Below are 19,088 nucleotides of genomic sequence, written 5' to 3' on the forward strand. Positions count from 1 at the left end.
AAGAGAAAGTAATCGTAATGATAATAGTTGCCTGTTAAAGAAGGGGCAGTGAAGCTGAAGATGAAGTCTGGGAGAACGTGTGAATTCATATAAGCACCCCAAATCGTGTATTGCAAAGGTGGGATGAGATTGTGTCGAAATGTGTGGAGCTTGGCTGGAATTGCCGCGATCTTCTCCGTGTTCCCCAATATCACGCGGCAGAGCAGCAGGTGCTTCACTCCATATTCATCTTCCCTCGCCCGCCAAACATCACCAATTTTGAAATTGAAATTGTTAATGTGAAATAAAAGAGGAAATAAGATAATGTGAGTGAGTCACCAATCAATCGGAAAATTCGCCGGAGATAAATAAACCCCAATGCCGTTGGAAACTCGGTCTTCAAAATCGCCGCACATCCCAAATCCATGAGTGACAATTGTTAGCGTTGCAATTCAAGAGCTCAGTGAAGAGTGCAATCGAAAGCATGAGCTGCGTGAGAATAAAGTCGCCAACCTAAGTCGCGCTGGACTATGTAGCAACACAATAAAGACCGCTCCAATACATAGCTCGACATTGAGCTGGAAGGATGTCTTAGTTGGTCAAGGGTGAAGAAAAGGACCACAACCCAGCTGGCCGACAGCACGTATGAAAGCAGATGCTCCCTTACCTTTCAGTTACTTCACTTTGTCTTGTAGTAGTATTTGGATGATAGCTAGCTAGGTTAAGACTATGTTGATCTAGATCTTTCCATAGACTAGTATAAATAGAATGGATGTAAAGCTTGTAAAGCATTGAGAAAATCAATATAACATCTCTTTCAAGAAAGATACTATTCCATATACCCAGCAATATGTTTTCGTCTCTTTTCTTTCATGGTATCAGAGCAGGTCTTTGACCTGTCTCTATACCTCCTCTAACCTCTCTTTCTTCTATCTTTGATAAATGGCAGAGGGTGACGGTTCCAGTGCCTCAAATACTCTCTCATCTCTTATTCCCTCTCTACCAAATAACCATCCGATCTCTGTCAAACTTGGAGACAACAACTATCTGATATGGAGACAGCAAATCTTGGCAACCATAGAAGGATACGGTCTGGAATCTTTCCTCATTGGTGACCTCACTTCCAAAGCTGAAAGCTCCACCGTACAGGATGTAAGTGCTTTGCTACTGAGTTTTGAGTCAAGAATTGAAGCAGATAAGAATTCCTCTATAAATCTTGAAGGCTCGCAACCTACTGCTAATGTTGCTAACTCATTTGAGCCAAAGAAAGAAGGAGGATATCAACAGAGGGGGAACTTTCACAACTCTGGAAGAACACAAGGAAATAGAGGAGGATATGCCTTTAGAGGTAGAGGAGGCAGAGGAGGCAGGATCTCAAACAACCGCCTCATCTGTCAGCTTTGTCAAAAGCCTGGGCACTCGGCTGAAAGGTGTTGGTATAGGTATGAGCCGTCCAATGGTGGAGGACCTATATCCAGACAAAATCAGCAGTCACATCTTCATCAACAAAGTCCCTTTCATCCTTCGAAATCCTACTGCAAATGTAACACGTGCTCAGGGGCCAGCTCAGGGGCCACAAAGCTTTCAGTCTTCCCCTTCACTGTATTCACATTCTGTATCAGAATGTGGTTTTGATGTTAACTCAAATGCCTCTTGGTATCCAGATTCAGGAGCGACTCATCATATCTCCAACGATCTATCAAATCTGAACTCCAGCACTGAATATCTTGGAGGTACAAAACTTCAACTTGGAAATGGTGTTGGTGTTGAAATTGCTAGAATTGGTCGTTTATATGTCACATCTTCCTTTTCTGATTCTAACTCTAGGATTTTACATCTTGATAATCTGCTTTATGTTCCTGAAATCACAAGAAACCTACTCAGTGTGTCCAAATTTTCCAAGGATAATAATGCTTATTTTGAGTTTTATCCTACTTTTTGTCTTGTGAAGGACCAGGAAACCAAGGGGGTCATTCTCAGAGGTACTCTTGAGCAGGGGCTCTACCGTTTCCTTCTGCCTAAACCATCTACCAAGCCTTCCAGCTTTACAAATTTAATCAAGAGCAATGGGTAGCCCATTGCCTGCTCACTTTCTGTAGGCCCTTTAGCTTCTGTTTCTAGTTTAGGTCCTTCATCTTTTAGTTCAGTTTCTGTTTCTAGCATAGACCTATGGCACAAGAGACTTGGCCATTGTGCCTTTGATGTAGTTGAGAAAGCTCTACAAAGTTGTAAAATTCCTTTTAACTCAATGAAATCAAGTCTTCTTTGTCACCCTTGTTGCATTGCAAAAGCACATAGACTCCCTTATACTCCATCCATTACTCAACACTCTATGCCTCTCTCTTTAATTCATAGTGATCTTTGGGGACCTTCTCCCTTGTTTCTAGAAATGGGTATTCATATTATGTGACATTTATTGACCATTTTAGCAGATTCACATGGCTGTACTTGTTGAAATCTAAAGGGGAAGTTTTGTCAGTTTTCAAGTCTTTCAAGGCTATGGTTGAAAACCTCTTATCTTGCAAAATCAAAATATTGCAATCCGATTGGGGGGGGAGAATATCAAGGTTTAACATCTTTTTTGCAGCAGTGTGGTATTACTCACAGAGTTTCTTGTCCATATACCCCCCAACAAAATGGGGTTGCAGAGAGGAAACATAGACATGTGGTTGAGATGGGCTTAGCATTGATGTCTCAAGCGGGTCTGCCTTCTAGATTTTGGGATGATGCCTTCACTACAGCATCTTATATCATCAACAGAACTCCTACTAAAACCATCTCCTTCCATTCTCCTTTTGAGATGCTTTTCAAATCTAAACCTAACTATACTTCATTGAAAGTCTTTGGGTGTTTGTGTTATCCTCTTTTGCGGCCCTACAACAAACACAAGTTGCAAAATAGATCAGAAGCAGCCACCTTCATCGGCTACAGCCCCTCACACAAAGGGTTCAAAGCCCTCCTCCCTTCTGGAAAAGTTGTTGTCACTCGAGATATAATATTTGACGAGTCAATTTTTCCTTATTCCTCCACTACTGTGAAGAGCTCACAAACAATCTCTGTGCCCCACTTCATGCCAGATATCCCACAAGTTGTCCTCCCCCATTCACCTACTGTTCCTCCCATACCATCACATATAGAAACCACTTTGCAATTGCCGCTTAATACTCCATCTCATTCCCCACAACATATTCTCACTCCTGACTCCTTAGCATCTGATGTAGCTTCCTCTGATGCTGCTCCAAATTCTAATGCATCTCCTGTTGTTGATACAGCTCCAATTATTTCTGATTCTCCTCCTGCTGCTGATGCAGCTCCATCTGTGGTCAATCAACATCCTATGGTCACTCGTGCAAAAAGGGGCATTTTCAAACCCAAAGTGTACAATTCATCTATCTCACTGTCCTCTCTTCCAAAGTCTATACTTGCTGCTCTCCTCATCCCCGTATGGAAAGAAGCTATGTTAGCTGAATTTCTTGCTCTCCTTAGAAACAAAACGTGGACACTCACTGTTCTCCCACCGGGTAAAAACCTAATTGGTTGTACATGGATCTTTAAGATCAAAAAGCATGCTGATGGCTCTATAGCAAGACACAAGGCTAGGCTTGTTGCTCAAGGCTTCTCTCAACAACCTGGGTTTGATTTCACAGATACTTTCAGCCCGGTTGTCAAACCCACAACCATTAGAATTATTCTTTCCCTTGCAGCCTCCTCCAGCTGGAAAGTTACTCACCTTGATGTGAATAACGCCTTTTTGCATGGTGATTTGAAAGAAGATATCTATATGAAGCAGCCTCCTGGCTTTGAACAAGGCCACCCTCATTTGGTTTGTAAGCTTAATAAGGCAATTTATGGCCTGAAACAAGCCTCTCGAGCATGGTTTTTTACTATACACACTGTGCTCCTTTCACTGGGATTCACTCAATCAAAGGCCGATGCTTCTCTTTTCTACAAGATCTCAGGTTCTGTGGTAATTTATCTCCTAATTTATGTTGATGATATTCTTATTACTGGTTCATGCTCAGTAGCCATCCAACAAATTATTGATCAGATAAGTAAGCATTTCTCAATCAAAGACCTTGGGGAAGTGAAACATTTCTTAGGTGTTGAAGTCTCCAAGACACAGGAAGGTCTTCATCTGAATCAAGCTTCTTATATCAAAGATTTGTTGGGTAAACTGAAGATGCAGGAAGCAAAAGGAGCTGCCACACCTATGATCTCTAACTCACAACTCAGTAAGACAGATGGTGATCCCATGCTCGATGGGAAGCTGTTCAGGAGCACGGTGGGAGCTCTTCAATATGCCACCATCACTAGACCTGAGATCAGTTTCAGTGTAAACAAAGTGAGTCAGTTTATGTCTTGTCCACTGCAGACTCATTGGAGAGCGGTGAAGCGAATATTGAGATACCTCGCTGGAACCTTGGACTATGGTTTGCACATTCGAGCATCGAGCACTACCATCACTGCATTTGCGGATTCAGATTGGGCAGCAGATCTTGACGATCGCAAATCTGTGAGTGGATATTGCTGTTACTTGGGGGTAAATTTGATATCTTGGAAATCCAAGAAGCAATCTGTGGTATCACGATCTAGCACAGAAGCAGAGTATCGCAGTCTATCTGAAGCTGCTTGTGAGGTTGCGTGGGTCAGCTCTCTTATGGATGAGCTGAAGATTGAAAGGAAGAATGCACCAACTATTTGGGTTGACAATTTGAGTGCGATAGCTCTCGCATCCAATCCAATTCTACATGCTAGGACAAAACATGTTGAGTTGGATGTTCATTTCATTAGAGACAAAGTAGCAAAGAAGGAAGTGGACCTAAGACATGTGCCCACCTTGGATCAAGTTGCTGATGTAATGACCAAGCCACTTAGCTACCAATTCTTCGCGAGACTCCGGAACAAACTTGGAGTATGTCCGCTCTCTTCGCTCGAATTGAGGGGAAGTGTTAGCATTGCAATTCAAGAGCTCAGTGAAGAGTGCAATCGAAAGCATGAGCTGCGTGAGAATAAAGTCGTCAACCTAAGTCGTGCTGGACTATGTAGCAACACGATAAAGACCGCTCCAGTACATGGCTCGACATTGAGCTGGAAGGATGTCTTAGTTGGTCAAGGGTGAAGAAAAGGACCACAACCCAGCTGGCCAACAGCACGTATGAAAGCAGATGCTCCCTTACCTTTCAGTTACTTCACTTTGTCTTGTAGTAGTATTTGGATGATAGCTAGCTAGATTAAGACTATGTTGATCTAGATCTTTCCATAGACTAGTATAAATAGAATGGATGTAAAGCTTGTATAGCATCGACAAAATCAATATACATCTCTTTCAAGAAAGCTACTATTCTATATACCTAGCAATATGTTTTCGTCTCTTTTCTTTCACTCCCTTCTTCAGTCTCTTGGAAATCCCTTGATTTTCCCTCCAAAATCCCACAGTGTTTGCTCCCTTGCCTACTACATTCATGATCTCAAACACAGAAGCCTGCAATCACCATTCTTGATTATAAAATCCCCACTCAACCCTTTTGAGGTGAAGTTTCTGAGCAAAGGAGCAAGTCTTGGACCACTGTTTGAGGTTCCTATTGCTTCCAAATCTGTTCCAAGAGCCGTTTTCTTGAATCTCGGAGATGCATCCACGCCTACACGCTCCACAGATTCTACTAGAGCCGCTATGCTGTCATAAGCCCACAAAACAAAAGCATTCAGTTCTGATCTTCCAAGCCCCACGGCGAAGCCTCTTCCTCCACCGCCTAGTGAAGTTCTGAACTTCACTAGACCTCGGGGAATAGGCCTTCACGCCCACCACGCCTTGCATGGCCTCAATAGTCTCCGGATCCACAGAGTCCAGCAAACTAGTGAGCGCGTCCATAGTGATCCAAGCATACCCTTCCTCCATCATCCCAGCTCTCCACACCATCTTGAAGAAACGCGACGCGACAGGTGGGAGCATGTGGACGACGAACGCCCTTGTTTGCATCTTCTTCAGCTCGAACAGTCTTTCAAGAATGTCATCATTCTCAGCAGAAGGGGAGATTGGTGTCATGTTTGAGACAAGAGCATTGCTTTGTAACAAATCATCACTTAGAAATGGCAATAATCCAATCATCACTAAGACAACTTCCCTCCAACCAAAATTCTTGACAATTGCTGCAATTGCTTTGCCTTGAGAAGCAGAACTCCATGATGATCTGATGAAGTAGGGAGATTCTCGAGGCGAAAGAGACGGACTCGTTGCTGGTGAGATTATTGGGATTTTCACTTTGTCACCAATGTCTATCACAAAATCTGCTTGAATGGATGTTTGTGGCCCGAAAATCGCCATCACTTGAGTGCTTTTGAGCAGATCAATAGCTGCAGGGGAAGTTCAAATCTTACTAAAATCAGCAAAATTTAAGTGATTTGTAGTATTTCTGTGAAATGAGGCATGATCATGGTTTTGTAAGTGTTTTTGGAGTAAAAATCTTGAATGGCCATAGAAATGCAAGTTTTGTACATCATTCCAAGAGGTGTTTGAAGATCAAGAATGACTCCGACATCAGCCTTTGCTGCAGTGACGTTGAATCCATTCGTGAAATGAAAGAGAAGAAGGAGAAGAAGAAGAAGTAAGGTGAGGAAGGTGAGTGTTGAAATAGGCATATTTGGAAAGTATGAAGAATGTAAAAACATGTAAGTTTTATTAAAGAGTCATTGTCGAATATCTAGGAATGAATCGAGTGATCAATAATCAAACCACTGCACTTTAACTAGTACTACTAAATCAGTTGATACATAGTTTTTGTTCCACTGCCAAGTAGTGCTTCGTAAGTTGAGTGAAAATAAGATAAAAGTGGGACACAAAATAAAATAGATGAGTAAATAAAGTAAGATAAAAATAAAATAAATTATTAAACAGAGATTCGAAAAGGAAAAAAAAAAGTTTGAGAAATAATGAACTGATTGATTATTTGATTATGCTAAAAATAATTTGGGACGGATGAGAGTATTATTATATTCACTGAAATTCACATCCATTTGCCCACTTCCCAAAGTCAAAATAAAATTGGATTTAAAAGTAAAGATACTACTATAACAAATTGTAAAATAATTAAATAAGTACGTATTATCGTGTAGCGTATGGTGTGTGATCAAATACTAACTAAGTTATGGTAATAACTAATAACTAACATCAATTTTGTAGGTTAAAAACATCAACACAAAGACATAAATTTATCAATCTTCTTGTGCTGATAAAATTATGTCTTTGTGTTGACATTTTAAATTTACATGTTGTATTGATATAATTATGTCTTTGTGTTGATAATTTTAATGCACAATATTGAAAGTTATTAGTTATTACTGTAAATTAGTTAGCACACTAACGCAACCCGCGTGCGTATTCATTAGCTGACCAAATTATAATGTGTAACAATTTCCTCACAAAGTAGAGAACATCCTATGCTAACTTTGGATGGTAGCTCTGACCAATTCGTGTGAAAACTAGAAGAAGTTGCCACGAAATTTTGCCACTTTTTCCTATTCATATATACGTACTATACTAAACAAGACAAAATTAATATTGAACTATAGTAACTTCACAAACTTCTCAAAAGGTAGACTTTTAAATTTGTAATATAAGAAAAGCAAATAATTAAAGAGAATATTAGTTCAAGTATTATTTTAATAGAAGTCAGCTTAAATCTATACAATATATAAAAGGGGAGTTTTGAGAGGTTTTGAATAATCATTTTATGCTAAGAAATGTAAATGCATTTAATATAAACTTTAGAAATTAATTCTAATAAATATATAATTCTAATATATACTATATCGAGGGAGGTTACATGAGTGTGTTGCACCACTAATTACTATAATGTTTTGAATATCAACATGAGCTTGACATTTTATTATTATTATTATTATTATTATTATTATTATTATTATTATTATTATTGTTATTGTTAGGGAGATATAAAACAGAGAAACAAAAACCGGATATCTGAAAGTCGTGTTTATCACTTTCAGATCAAATCAATTTCGGGGTTCAACCAAAATGTTTGATCGGATAAAATTCAGAGTATTAGAAGATCATATGTTTTGTTTTTGATTATATTGAACCAGAAAAATAATCAGTAGAAGAAGAAGATGAAACAGTGCAATGAAGCATTGCAACTGTTGGGAGATGAAACCGAAAATAACCGAATTTCAAAGGTTTCCAAAATTGCAATTTAGTCCTTCGACTTTCGGAAATTATATTTTCGGATGAATTTCCGATACAGTAACTTTGTCGGAAATAAAAAATTTCCAAGCCTCTGCCCCTTGGACCCCGCTACCCGGGGGCGCTGCCCCCGGACCCCGTTCATCTATCTAGGAGCTTCGCTCCTAATATTATAACGAATTCAAATAAGCGTGCACTCCGCACCTTCATACTTAAATGATGTATGATTATAACAATAACCGATCATTCAAGTTAATCCAATTACACTAAAATATCTAACAGTTATTGCTTCCCTTCTCCATATTGTTAGCAACTTAGCATCCATAGTTAATAAAAAACAACAAAAAGACCATAGAAGTATGTTGGAAAGAAATCAAGAATCAAGGGATTAATTATAATTGATCCTAGAATGATACTTTACCAAAATTAGAAGATAGAGATCATAGTTAATTATAATAAAATAATTAACTTGTTTTAAAATCAAAATAACTGAAGTGGTGCAATTTTTTTGCTGAAAGCTCTGACCAATTGCTCATATGTTGTTTGAATCTTGACAAAAAAAGCCCTCTTTTGGATACGCGTGGATAGTTGCTGATGTGCTACCTAGTTTATTGGATTCAGAAGGTATTGAAGCAATGCAGGGAGTAGTAGGTGTGAAGGCTCATATCCCCAAATCTGACCAAGTTATTAGCTATAAGATGGAGGAAGAGGTTTTATGAGGAGAATCCGGAGATTGTAAGGTCAGATCTGAATGCTTTTGGTTTGTGGGCTTATGAAAGCATAGCTGCTGTGGCAGAATCTGTGGAGCGTGTACGTGCAGATGCATCTCCAAGATTCAAGAAAATGGCGGGTGGAGGCAGCTTAACGGATTTGGAAGCAATAGGGACTTCTAATAGTGGTCCAAAACTTGCTCCATTGATCAAAATTTTACTTTCTAAAGGGTTGAGGGGTAATTACAATATCAGTGATGGTCAGTTAGAGCCATCTGAATTTGAGATTGTGAATGTGATTGGTAATGGAGTGAACCCTGTCGGATTTTGGACAGAACAGAATGGCATTTCGAAGGATCTTGCCATCATATGGCCCGGTAAAACGACGAACGTGCCTAATGGCTTGATGGGAGAAGGCTGAGGGTCGGAGTTCCTATGAACGGAGGGGTTAGTGAAATTATCAATGTTGAAAAGGATGCAGATGGTGTTGTTAAAGCAACTGGTTTCTGCATTGATGTTTTTGAGGAAGTTTTGAAGTCATTACCCTATGGAGATGGGCTTGCAATAGGGTATCTCTTTTTAAAATGTGAACTATGATGATCTTGTTCATCAAGTGTTTCTACATGTTTTTTTTTTCCTATTAATGTCTTGCTTGTTTCAGTGTCAAACTTACTAATTAATACTTCTCCAATGGCAGAATATTGATGCAGCTGTGGGAGATGTGACCATTACTAGTTACAGATCAAGATTTGTGGATTTCACTGTTCCTTATACAGAACCTGGACTTGCTATGCTCGTGCCAACCACGGATCAAGAGATAAGAGATGAAGAATGGTTGGATATTCATGAATTGGAACTCGGTGCAATTGCTCATGTACAAAACTCTCAATCTTGGTGAATCACCAGCGGTGGTTGACTCTAACAGTAATTATGACACTACTATTCATTGAAAAGTGATGTAGGCGGGAACAATCTTTGAAACGATAATCACCATCTTTAGTAAACAATTACATATCGATGCACATTTTTAATAACGTAACTACCATACACTATAATAAATATTTTGTGTTTTGTGTCTATAATCAAAGGACAACAAAGTCGAACTCACATCGAAGTTAAAAAAACAACACAAAATTGGCAAAGAAAGTGTATGAATATTATCCAACTTGAATTCGAAATGTATGAATATTAATAAAACTTGAATTCAACTTGATGAGGTAACTTGGATTGTAGTTGTTGTATATGGCACATATGAGCTTGTACCTTAGCCTCACTCATATCTGGAGTACAAGTATTTATCTTTTGATATTCAACGCAACGACCTGAAATATAGGTCATCAATTTGACGATATCGGTTGCACACGATCCTTGAAACTTTAACATTCTGAGACGCTCGTGTGGGCATCCATAAACACGCGATGGTTCATAGCCATAAATTTGCTTATATTCATAGTTGTCTGGGCATCTTTCATCATCTTCATACATATAAAACTGCATATATCCATATATGTAAGAAATCATAAAATGAGGAAAATATTATTTGACGACACTTTGAATTTATGCTAATAGTATACCAACCTTGAATGTGAACATCTGAAGATGAGGACATGCCGATATTATAGATGTTACCGGCACAAGACAGAGGTGCGCATGGACACGCGAAACTACAATGTAAAACTCCTTTAGATTAGGCATATAAGGAAGCTCTTCCCTTAAATGAATCTGCCAAATTAAGACAACCAGTGAACTATCATCAGCACCATCAACCTTATAAATGAAAAAATGTATTAACAAACCAAACAATGCTAAAATGCATTAAACAAATGATGATATGTAGCATAACATTTTCCTAGCTAATTATTATATGTATATTAAGAAAAAGAGTAAAAAAATTTTAAAACATAATGATATTTGGCTAATTAAGTTCAAAAATCATCCAATGATTTCTCATTTGAGATATCATACGAAATAATTTGAACAAATTAAAATTTCATAAATGCTGGTTTTTAAAATGGAAGGACAGACTAAAATTTCACAAAACTTAATGATTTTTCCATGCAATGTCTAACCTTAGGTTTTGATGAGATAAACAATACGAGTTTTTGGAGATGGTGGAGATGGGAAGTAAAGCAAGATACTGTTGAAGCAAAATTGGCCGCATTATATCTTAGATTTCCCATTTCAAGACTTGCTATGGCAAGTCTTGGAACATTCCTGAACCGTAGGGCGCCTGGTTTTGCTTTGGAATGAACTTCATAAACATCAGCAACAATTTCAAAAAGATGTGGAGCAGAAATTTCGATAACGAATTTCCTAAAGGTGCATTTATGTATCCGAAGAATCTCCAAATCGCCGGAGACATGAACATCAGATGTGAAAGACGATCTTGTGATATTAAGTTCCCTCAACATGGGACAACTTTTGAGGAAATAGGAGATGTCTTGACCACTCACTTTCATAGCTGTTAGAGATAGAGCCTTGAGATATTTCATAGGCCTCATCTCTCGCACCAAATCTTCTAACACAACCCCACACCTTTCACTCTTAATCATAGAGTTGAAGTTCAAATCCAATCGCTCAACTTGTCTCGACTGCGCGAATTCAAGCCATTTGGAGATTGTGCTATGTGCTGATTTGTGTACATAAATCGAAATTGTGAAGTCTTTAATAAAAGGGGCTTGATGTGATGCAAGAGCCGAATTAACCATTTTGACACGGGGGCACTTATCAGCACGCCATGATTTGGTATTGGTAAACATGGCGTCTGGGTCGTAAAAGTCGAGATTAGAAGTGTGCTTCCACGAATGCTGCCATCGGTGAGAAAGAATGCTAGTGGCTGCAGCTTCTCTCAAGGGTAGGAAAGATAGAATTATGTATATGATCTCATCAGGTAACTCACTGATTCTGTCATCCCTAAACCCTGATCCACGCTACATTATAAACCCACAATTTAGAATAGTAATCATCAATATTTCCTACCCTGATCCACACTACATTATAAAACCACAATTTAGAATAGCAATCATCAATATTTTTGAGCAATAAAAATCTAACCTTGATCTTTGTCCTCTTATTGCAGTCGGTATTGCAGTGGGTTCCATCCATCAATTTCGAGAATTCCCTAAACTCTGCTTATGCTTCGGTATATTGAGAAAAGGAAGACCTAATTAACATAATACACAATTATATATGTGAATGTTTCAATTTATAGAAGAGGAAAGACTATACATAAGGAAAGGTAAATCATTCCTAGAGAGGGACAGCGAGGGGGCGCAGAGGAGCGTCAATTGAGGGGGAGAGGGAGAAGAGAGCGCAGAGGAGAGAAATAAGAGAGTAGCTATTTTTTTAAAAAAAATTATTAACAAAGTTTTTTAAGTTTGAGCTATTATTATTATTATTATTTCTTCTATATTTACATTATTTCAATTGTTATTTAATAATTTGTCATTTTATATAATAATATACCCGCGGATATTCGACCTAAAAATTTCGGGTATGTGATACTTTATTCAAAATTAATTTCAAGTACCCCGATATCCGACTCGAATATCCAATCCTAAATAACCAGGTTTCCAATACCAATTTCAATTTTGATAATTTTTTAAAATATTAGCTACAAACTTTTTAAAATACAACCATGTAATTTAAATTTTATAGAAACTTGAAGTACTAATACTTAAAAGAAAATGACTATAAATTTTTAAAAAGTAACTCTAGTACTTAATTACTTAAATTTTTAAACCCTAGGACTATGAGTATGATTAGTTAAAAATTAGAATATAAAGCAGAGAGTTGGGTACCTGCGTTTGTAAATAATTAAGAATATCGACCTACGCAAATTAGAATTAATATAGTCGTGTAAGTCTTTAATATTAAATTATTTAAATATTAGAAAATTAGAATAAGTACATTATTTATTAATTTGAAGAAAAATCAAATTAGATACCTGAAAATTCAAAATTCTCATACCCAATCCCAATTCGAAACCCAAAAAATCAAGTTTTGGGTATCCAATTACCCGACCTTTTCGGATTTGGTTATCAAGTATCCGATGCCCGATATTCATTTTGACAGATCTACATGTTTAGGATGAATATAAAAATCAGTTTAAATTAATTTTTTTAATAGAATCTTGTAAACATCTCTGAAATCTCCGAAATTTCCTTGTATTTAACTTCATTTAATTCAATAAATATCAGACATACCTGTTTCTGATTCAAAGATCTTCTGAAGCTCGTCGATGGACTGAGGCTCCACCCAAAGGAAAAAGACCGGTGACTACAAAAAAAAAAACACGCCAATTACCAAGGTATTTATCGACCATACAAGATCCATGAGCATTTACCAAAGGGAATTGAGGTTAGTAATATTTCCGATATCATTACCGACTCATTTATGACAGAGTTGGCAATTTATTTTATCAATCGGCGGATGCTGCGGGTAAAGTTATTTTTTTTTAATAATTATTACGTACTACTCCATCTGTCCAAAAAAAAAAACAATCTCATTTTGTCATTTTGAGATGTTCACAAAAAATTGTCTCATTTATTAAAATAGATTATTTTTCACTTTTCTCACTTTATCTCGTCCCTCTTATATTTTTTTACCAATTTTCTCATTAAAATCCATATTGTCTACAAATAAGATTATTTTTGTAGACAGATGAAGTAATTAATTTTTAACTCTTATTTTAATATTAGTATGTATTTATGTAGGATCGCAATTTGTTGAACAACTTTCCAAATATTATTTAAAAGTTTTCACAGATTACAATTAATAAATATAGGAGTATCAAAATCTTCATATACGAATTTCATTTTCTCAATAATTTGTGTATATGATTTGAAAGCCAAAATACATTAACGCCCAACTTTCAAAAATAAATTTAAATATGGGAGCATTTCCTAACCATCCTTGATCCTTTTCATTTCAAGATTCCAATATTTTTCTACAAAAATCCTAAATACCAACACCTATTCTAAGAAGATATGTATGACATTCTATCTTTATGGTTGCTATTCAATTCTATATACATCTCTTATTTCCATATTAGTATTATTCTTTAATAGATTATAATTAACGAAGATAGAATCAAATCTTAAAGATTACTATATCTTTGACTTTTTCTCTCAATAACTTGTGTATATTATTTGAAAGGGTAGTGATTTAGAGACGTAATGTCTCTATGCCATAATACCTCTATGGCTTTTTTTCATAAATATAATATAGATTTTGACTAATATATCCTTAATAGTGTAATTATGGATAATTCTAATTTTAGGGGATTTTAGGGGATTTTAATGTGAAGAATTTCAGTTAATATGGTACATTAACGTGATGTCTGATTAACATAACCACACACATTTTCATTTTTTTTCTTTATATATCTGTATTTTCTTGAGAGTATATATTCTACAAAATTACAAATTTTCTACTTATTAAAAATTGTACAGTAATAATTAAAAAATCAAATTTTAAAATAAAAAATCAAAATCAAAATTATGAAATTCTTATAATTAAAAATGTGAACTCAATTATTATTATATACTATTATTTCTCAAATTTTAATTTATTGCATGAAGAATTAAGCTAAGACTCTAGTACTATATTTTATAAAAAAGAGTAAATATTAAATATGAAGCTTTGAAATATTAAATAAATAAGTTTAAAATGTGATAATTTTTTTGATAGAGGTTTGTAAAGTTCCAAAATTAAGAATTTATATAATTTAATACTATTTTAAAAAGTAAAGAATTAATTATAAAATTATTAAAATTTTGAACTCAAAACCTTAAATTCAATTATTATGAATAAATCATATCGTATCAATTTTTTTAAATTATTGCATGATAGCGAAATGAACCAAGAAGTTTATTTATAAATAAAAGAAAAATATTAATTATATATCTTTAAGATATTGAATAACGAGTTAAGAATTAAGATCATGTGATTATATTTTGATCGAGATCCAATTATAACGTTCCCAAAAATTAGACATTTACAGAAATTAAAATTTGGGAAAAGTACATAAAAAAACTCAAAATTATGAATTCTTAAAATCAAAACTGTAATCTCATTTAGAATTAATATATTTTATATCAAATATAAATGTGTTATATGTTATATTGAATTGAACTAAAGACTCTAATATTTTACAATAAAAAATATAAAGTATAACTGCATATTTTTAAATAAACATATAGTACTGTATTAATTTTAAGCATTCGAAATTTTAACATTTTTGAATATATGTTTAATTATTTTGTCATTATTAAAATTGTTGACATTTATTCTTATCTTTTTGATTCATTTGTTTTTAAAGCACATGTAAAAAAAATGATATGGATCAATTAAATTTAAAGCTGTGGGTCCCAGCTAAATCCATATATATTTCCGTTAATGAAGCACTCTTATGGAGTAGATCTTAACTAATACTCCTTGATTAGATAATTATATATGCAGGGGCAATAAGGTATATTGATAAACTATAATTTTAATCAAAAATAAAATTAAATACAAAATTACTAATTACACCCTATTATAGCAATGCCATTATGTCTCCAAAACATTTCTCTATTTTGAAAACCATATTCAAAATACATTAACCTAAACGCATATTCAATGTTTTTCGTTAATCTGTAACATTAACGAATAAACCTTTGGAATTTGATGAAAAAAATATTTCCTTCAATAATAGTATTTCCTAAATACTGGGAAAGGGCTCACAAAAACCAAGTTTACCCACTAAATTAAATCAGCCCAAAATACTCAAAATGAGCCCAAATACAAAGCGTATTATTTTCCACATCACTATCAAAAATTTGGGAGAAGAAATTATATACCGCCAACTAATTCCAAAAAAAAATATTCCATAAAAATTGAGTCAATTCATCCTGTGCACTCGTTTTGAAAAAATCGTAATAAATAGTTAAAGTGGATGTATAGTAAAGTAAATTTGAAAATAATGTAGAGAAGACTCTTATCTAACAATATTCCACCGAGAGAATACAAATATATCAAACGTTCTTCTGACGTCTTGGGACTATAACTCTAGCTTATACTTATATAAAATATAAGTCCTTTTATTTTCTATTAAGTCCCTCATCAAATAGAAAATCTTATATGGTATCTGCACTTATTTTCATAACGAATAAATACATTTTTAGCCCAAACTTAATCTTTATTGGACTCTCATACGACACCAAATAAATGTGTACAAATTGAGGGAACGCTCAAATATGCTATGCATGATTTGCAAGTCAATGGAAACAACATAATTGAGTAGAATTATAATTTCTGCTACATGTGCATTTTGACAACTTAACCATACAATGCAAAAGCTCTTCAAGATAAGCATATAAAAGCAACTGGAAGATTTTAATACTGTATTTGGTTAAATTTTGGTGTTCAAATTAAAGTTTTGAATATTGAATACTACATAATTATCACTTTTTCCTGTCGATATTCCACAATATTTGAACATGTTTTTCTGCATTTCTCAAAGTCAATGTCTATTCCATTAAGCTCTAGTGTCTTAGAATAAAAATCTTGTTTCCTAGTCCATTGTTGAGAGATGTCTTAAGAGTCTCTCTCCAACCTGTGACTATTCTTTTTCTAACTGTTGCGTTCTTATCCTTGAATTCTGATGCTTCCCAATGGAGATTCCAAGATTGTGCTGCATTTCCATGTTTATCTTCATGAGCCGGTCCAACTGTCGGAATGCAAAGGCTGATGCAGGTGTGATTCTTGATCTTGACACCAAATCTCGCCTCCCGCTTCTTCCAAATGGCGGAAGAAGCAGGGATGATGGCTGAAGGGCATGCTTGGATTATCTCCGACGTGCTAACCAGTCTCGTGGATTCTGTTGATTCAACCATTGAGGCAATGCAAGGCGTATTAGGCGTGAGGCCTCACATTCCACGATCGCATGAGCTTAGCCGCTTCACTAAGAGATGGAGAAGGAGGTTTCACGAGGAAAATCCGGAGATGGACAGAACAGAACTTAATGTTTTTGGGCTGTGGGCTTACGACAGCACCACTGCGTTAGCTGATTCAGTCGAACGCGTTGGAGTGGCGTCCCCACAGTTCAAGAAATCTGTGCAAAGGTGGAATTTGACAGATTTGGAAGCAATAGGGACTTCAAATAGTGATCCATCTTTAGTTCATTTGATCAGAAACTATAAGTCCAAAGGGCTGAGTGGCGATTTCACTATAAGTAACGGGCAGATGCACGCGTCTGCCTTTGAGATAGTGAATGTCGTTGGTGCAGGAGCGAACAGAGTCGGATTCTGGACAGAAAAGTACGGCATTTCACAGAAGCTGCTGGTAGATGACCCGAAGACACTCTACTCGGCTAAAAAGGACGATCTTGGGGGCGTGGTATGGCCGGGGCGGGGAGTTCTCGTGCCTAGAGGCTGGGAGGTTTCGACAAACGGGACGAAGCTGAAGGTCGGAGTTACCAATAAGGGAGGATTCCCTGAGTTCACCAAAGTTGAAAGAAACTCAGAAACAAATGCTGTTGAAGTGACTGGCTTTTGCATTGATGTTTTCAAACAAGTGATGGAATCTCTACCATATGGTGTCCCATATGAGTTCATTCCTATGGATTTTCTTGATCATGTTACTACTGGAGATTATTCAGATATTTCTATTCCAACAACTAATGTGGTAAATCAAGAAGCCAGTTTCAAGATTCTACTTTAGACAAATAAACATACTAAAACTCTTATAAATGTCATAAACATGCTAAAACTCCAAAAGCCTCAGTGCAGATAGTTTCAAAGGCCTCTTTCTGGTTGCTGGTCTGTCGTCATCCGTAGCTCTAGCTGTGTTTGTGTCGGGATTTGTATACGAGAATCGGGGTATATTGAGGTCTACTGATTCTACCAAGCACAAGATTGATGCACTAGCTAGAACTTTTTATCAGAGGAAAGAAGGTTTGGCAAGAGGGAGAGTTTCTGCAGCTAGTCAAGAAGGGATATTGTTTTCACAGGACTGATCTATGTATCATCCATCTCAATAAAATTCACGTGAAGAGACTAATAACTTGGGGTGAGCATTCGGGTTTCGTTTGGTTTTTTACCAAAACCGAAAAACTGAATTTAGTTCAAAACCAAACCGAACCCGAAAAATTGAAAACCGAACTTCAAAAACTGATCAAAACCGAAAACACCAAAATTTAAAAGAAAAAAACCAAAAAACCGATTTTTTTTAATACTATATATCTATAATATATGTTACTTTATATATACTATTAGAATATAAATATAAACTATTATAAAATATAAAATTAATAGAATATATAACACATATTATATAAAATATATTAAAAAAATAATATTATGGAGTATATGATACTATAACATATTAAATTAATAAAATAAACATACATAATATTACATTTAAAATATAATTCGATTTTTCGATTTTTTTTTGCTCGAACTGAAAAATCGAATTCTTTATATTTTTCAAACCGAACCGAAACCGAAAAACCGAAAAAACCAAACCGAATTTTAAAATTTCGATTTGATTCGGTTTGAATATTCGATTTTCATTTTTTTTTTCTCACCCCTACTGATAACATAATCCATACATATAGTAAAGTGACAATTACAATTTAGAGAATGTTCTTGCAACAAAGTTTACCTCGAATGCTAACAAGAATATCGAAAGATAACCTACTAAGGAGGCTGTAATAATTCGAGACAAATAGAAATAAAAAGAGATACATAATTTTTCTCATAATTTATGTGGTTCACCAACGTCGTGTTGGCTGCGTCCATGGACATAAGACGGAGAACAACCTACTTCTATATAAATATGTCCACTGACGACAGGCCAGGCTCAATACAAAATTAAGACCTAAAATAGACATATCATAGCATCGGCAAACACTCCACCGTGGTAGGTGGTGACAGTTGCCTTTGCCGGGCTAAACTGGAGTAATGGGCCGAGCTTATAGGTTCGCCGAAAACACTAAGCCCAAAAAGAGTTCATAGTCTGGCCCAATTAACATAAAAAGGCCCATTTAACAAAAATTGGCCTATTTAAACCACCCTATAAATAAGCGGATTTTTTCTTAGTTTCTTTTTGGGCTGGATCCGCTTCCGTGGTAAAAACACAGCAGGGGCTGCTTTGGTAGTAATACGTCTCGACGTTTTGTGCCAAATTTTATAAACTTTAACTCTTTCCAAAGTAGCTTCAGT

At 35.7% G+C, this 19,088-nt stretch overlaps 3 protein-coding genes across 4 annotated transcripts in view; 2 read left to right on the forward strand and 1 right to left on the reverse strand.

Moving 5' to 3' along the window:
- The first annotated feature begins 1,211 nt into the window (after positions 1–1,211).
- LOC125207074 lies at positions 1,212–2,192 on the forward strand. Its single transcript, XM_048106277.1, has 2 exons — positions 1,212–1,712; positions 1,931–2,192. Exons 1-2 carry the CDS (start codon positions 1,220–1,222, stop codon positions 1,969–1,971), a joined length of 534 nt encoding a protein of 177 aa, XP_047962234.1. The 5' UTR covers positions 1,212–1,219; the 3' UTR covers positions 1,972–2,192.
- A 7,825-nt stretch (positions 2,193–10,017) lies between these two features.
- On the reverse strand, positions 10,018–12,214 carry LOC125207073 (F-box protein At4g09920-like). 2 transcript variants are annotated; one of them, XM_048106276.1, is made up of 5 exons: positions 12,133–12,190; positions 11,938–12,046; positions 10,953–11,813; positions 10,462–10,605; positions 10,018–10,374 (listed from the first exon to the last, which is right to left on the reverse strand). In XM_048106276.1, exons 2-5 carry the CDS (start codon positions 11,986–11,988, stop codon positions 10,072–10,074), a joined length of 1,359 nt encoding a protein of 452 aa, XP_047962233.1. In that variant the 5' UTR covers positions 11,989–12,046; positions 12,133–12,190; the 3' UTR covers positions 10,018–10,071. The 2 variants fall into 2 exon arrangements, with proteins under 2 accessions (XP_047962233.1, XP_047962232.1); XM_048106275.1 differs by having other exon boundaries at positions 11,938–12,214.
- Positions 12,215–16,668: 4,454 nt separating this feature from the next.
- Positions 16,669–19,088, forward strand: part of LOC125205033 (glutamate receptor 2.2-like) — a 3,084-nt gene continuing 664 nt past the window's right edge. Inside the window, exons 1-2 of the mRNA XM_048103831.1 lie at positions 16,669–17,566; positions 17,655–17,865. Coding sequence (XP_047959788.1) covers positions 16,669–17,566; positions 17,655–17,865 — 1,109 coding nt within the window. The remainder of the gene's footprint in view (positions 17,567–17,654; positions 17,866–19,088) is intronic.

Source organism: Salvia hispanica, chromosome 2 (assembly GCF_023119035.1).
Source record: "Salvia hispanica cultivar TCC Black 2014 chromosome 2, UniMelb_Shisp_WGS_1.0, whole genome shotgun sequence".
In the NCBI taxonomy this organism is placed as follows: Eukaryota; Viridiplantae; Streptophyta; class Magnoliopsida; order Lamiales; family Lamiaceae; genus Salvia; species Salvia hispanica.

What these genes read in the sequence shown, in the direction of transcription:
- LOC125207073 (XM_048106275.1), bottom strand. Translation starts at nt 11,988, where the DNA reads ATGGATGGAACCCACTGCAATACCGACTGCAATAAGAGGACAAAGATC. An exon ending in ATAAGAGGACAAAGATCAAG is followed by an intron (nt 11,814 to 11,937) that starts GTTAGATTTTTA and finishes TTTATAATGTAG; the next exon opens with CGTGGATCAGGGTTTAGGGA. An exon ending in TTCAGATGTTCACATTCAAG is followed by an intron (nt 10,375 to 10,461) that starts GTTGGTATACTA and finishes GGATATATGCAG; the next exon opens with TTTTATATGTATGAAGATGA.
- LOC125207074 (XM_048106277.1), top strand. Translation starts at nt 1,220, where the DNA reads ATGTTGCTAACTCATTTGAGCCAAAGAAAGAAGGAGGATATCAACAGA. An exon ending in CAGCACTGAATATCTTGGAG is followed by an intron (nt 1,713 to 1,930) that starts GTACAAAACTTC and finishes TGTCTTGTGAAG; the next exon opens with GACCAGGAAACCAAGGGGGT.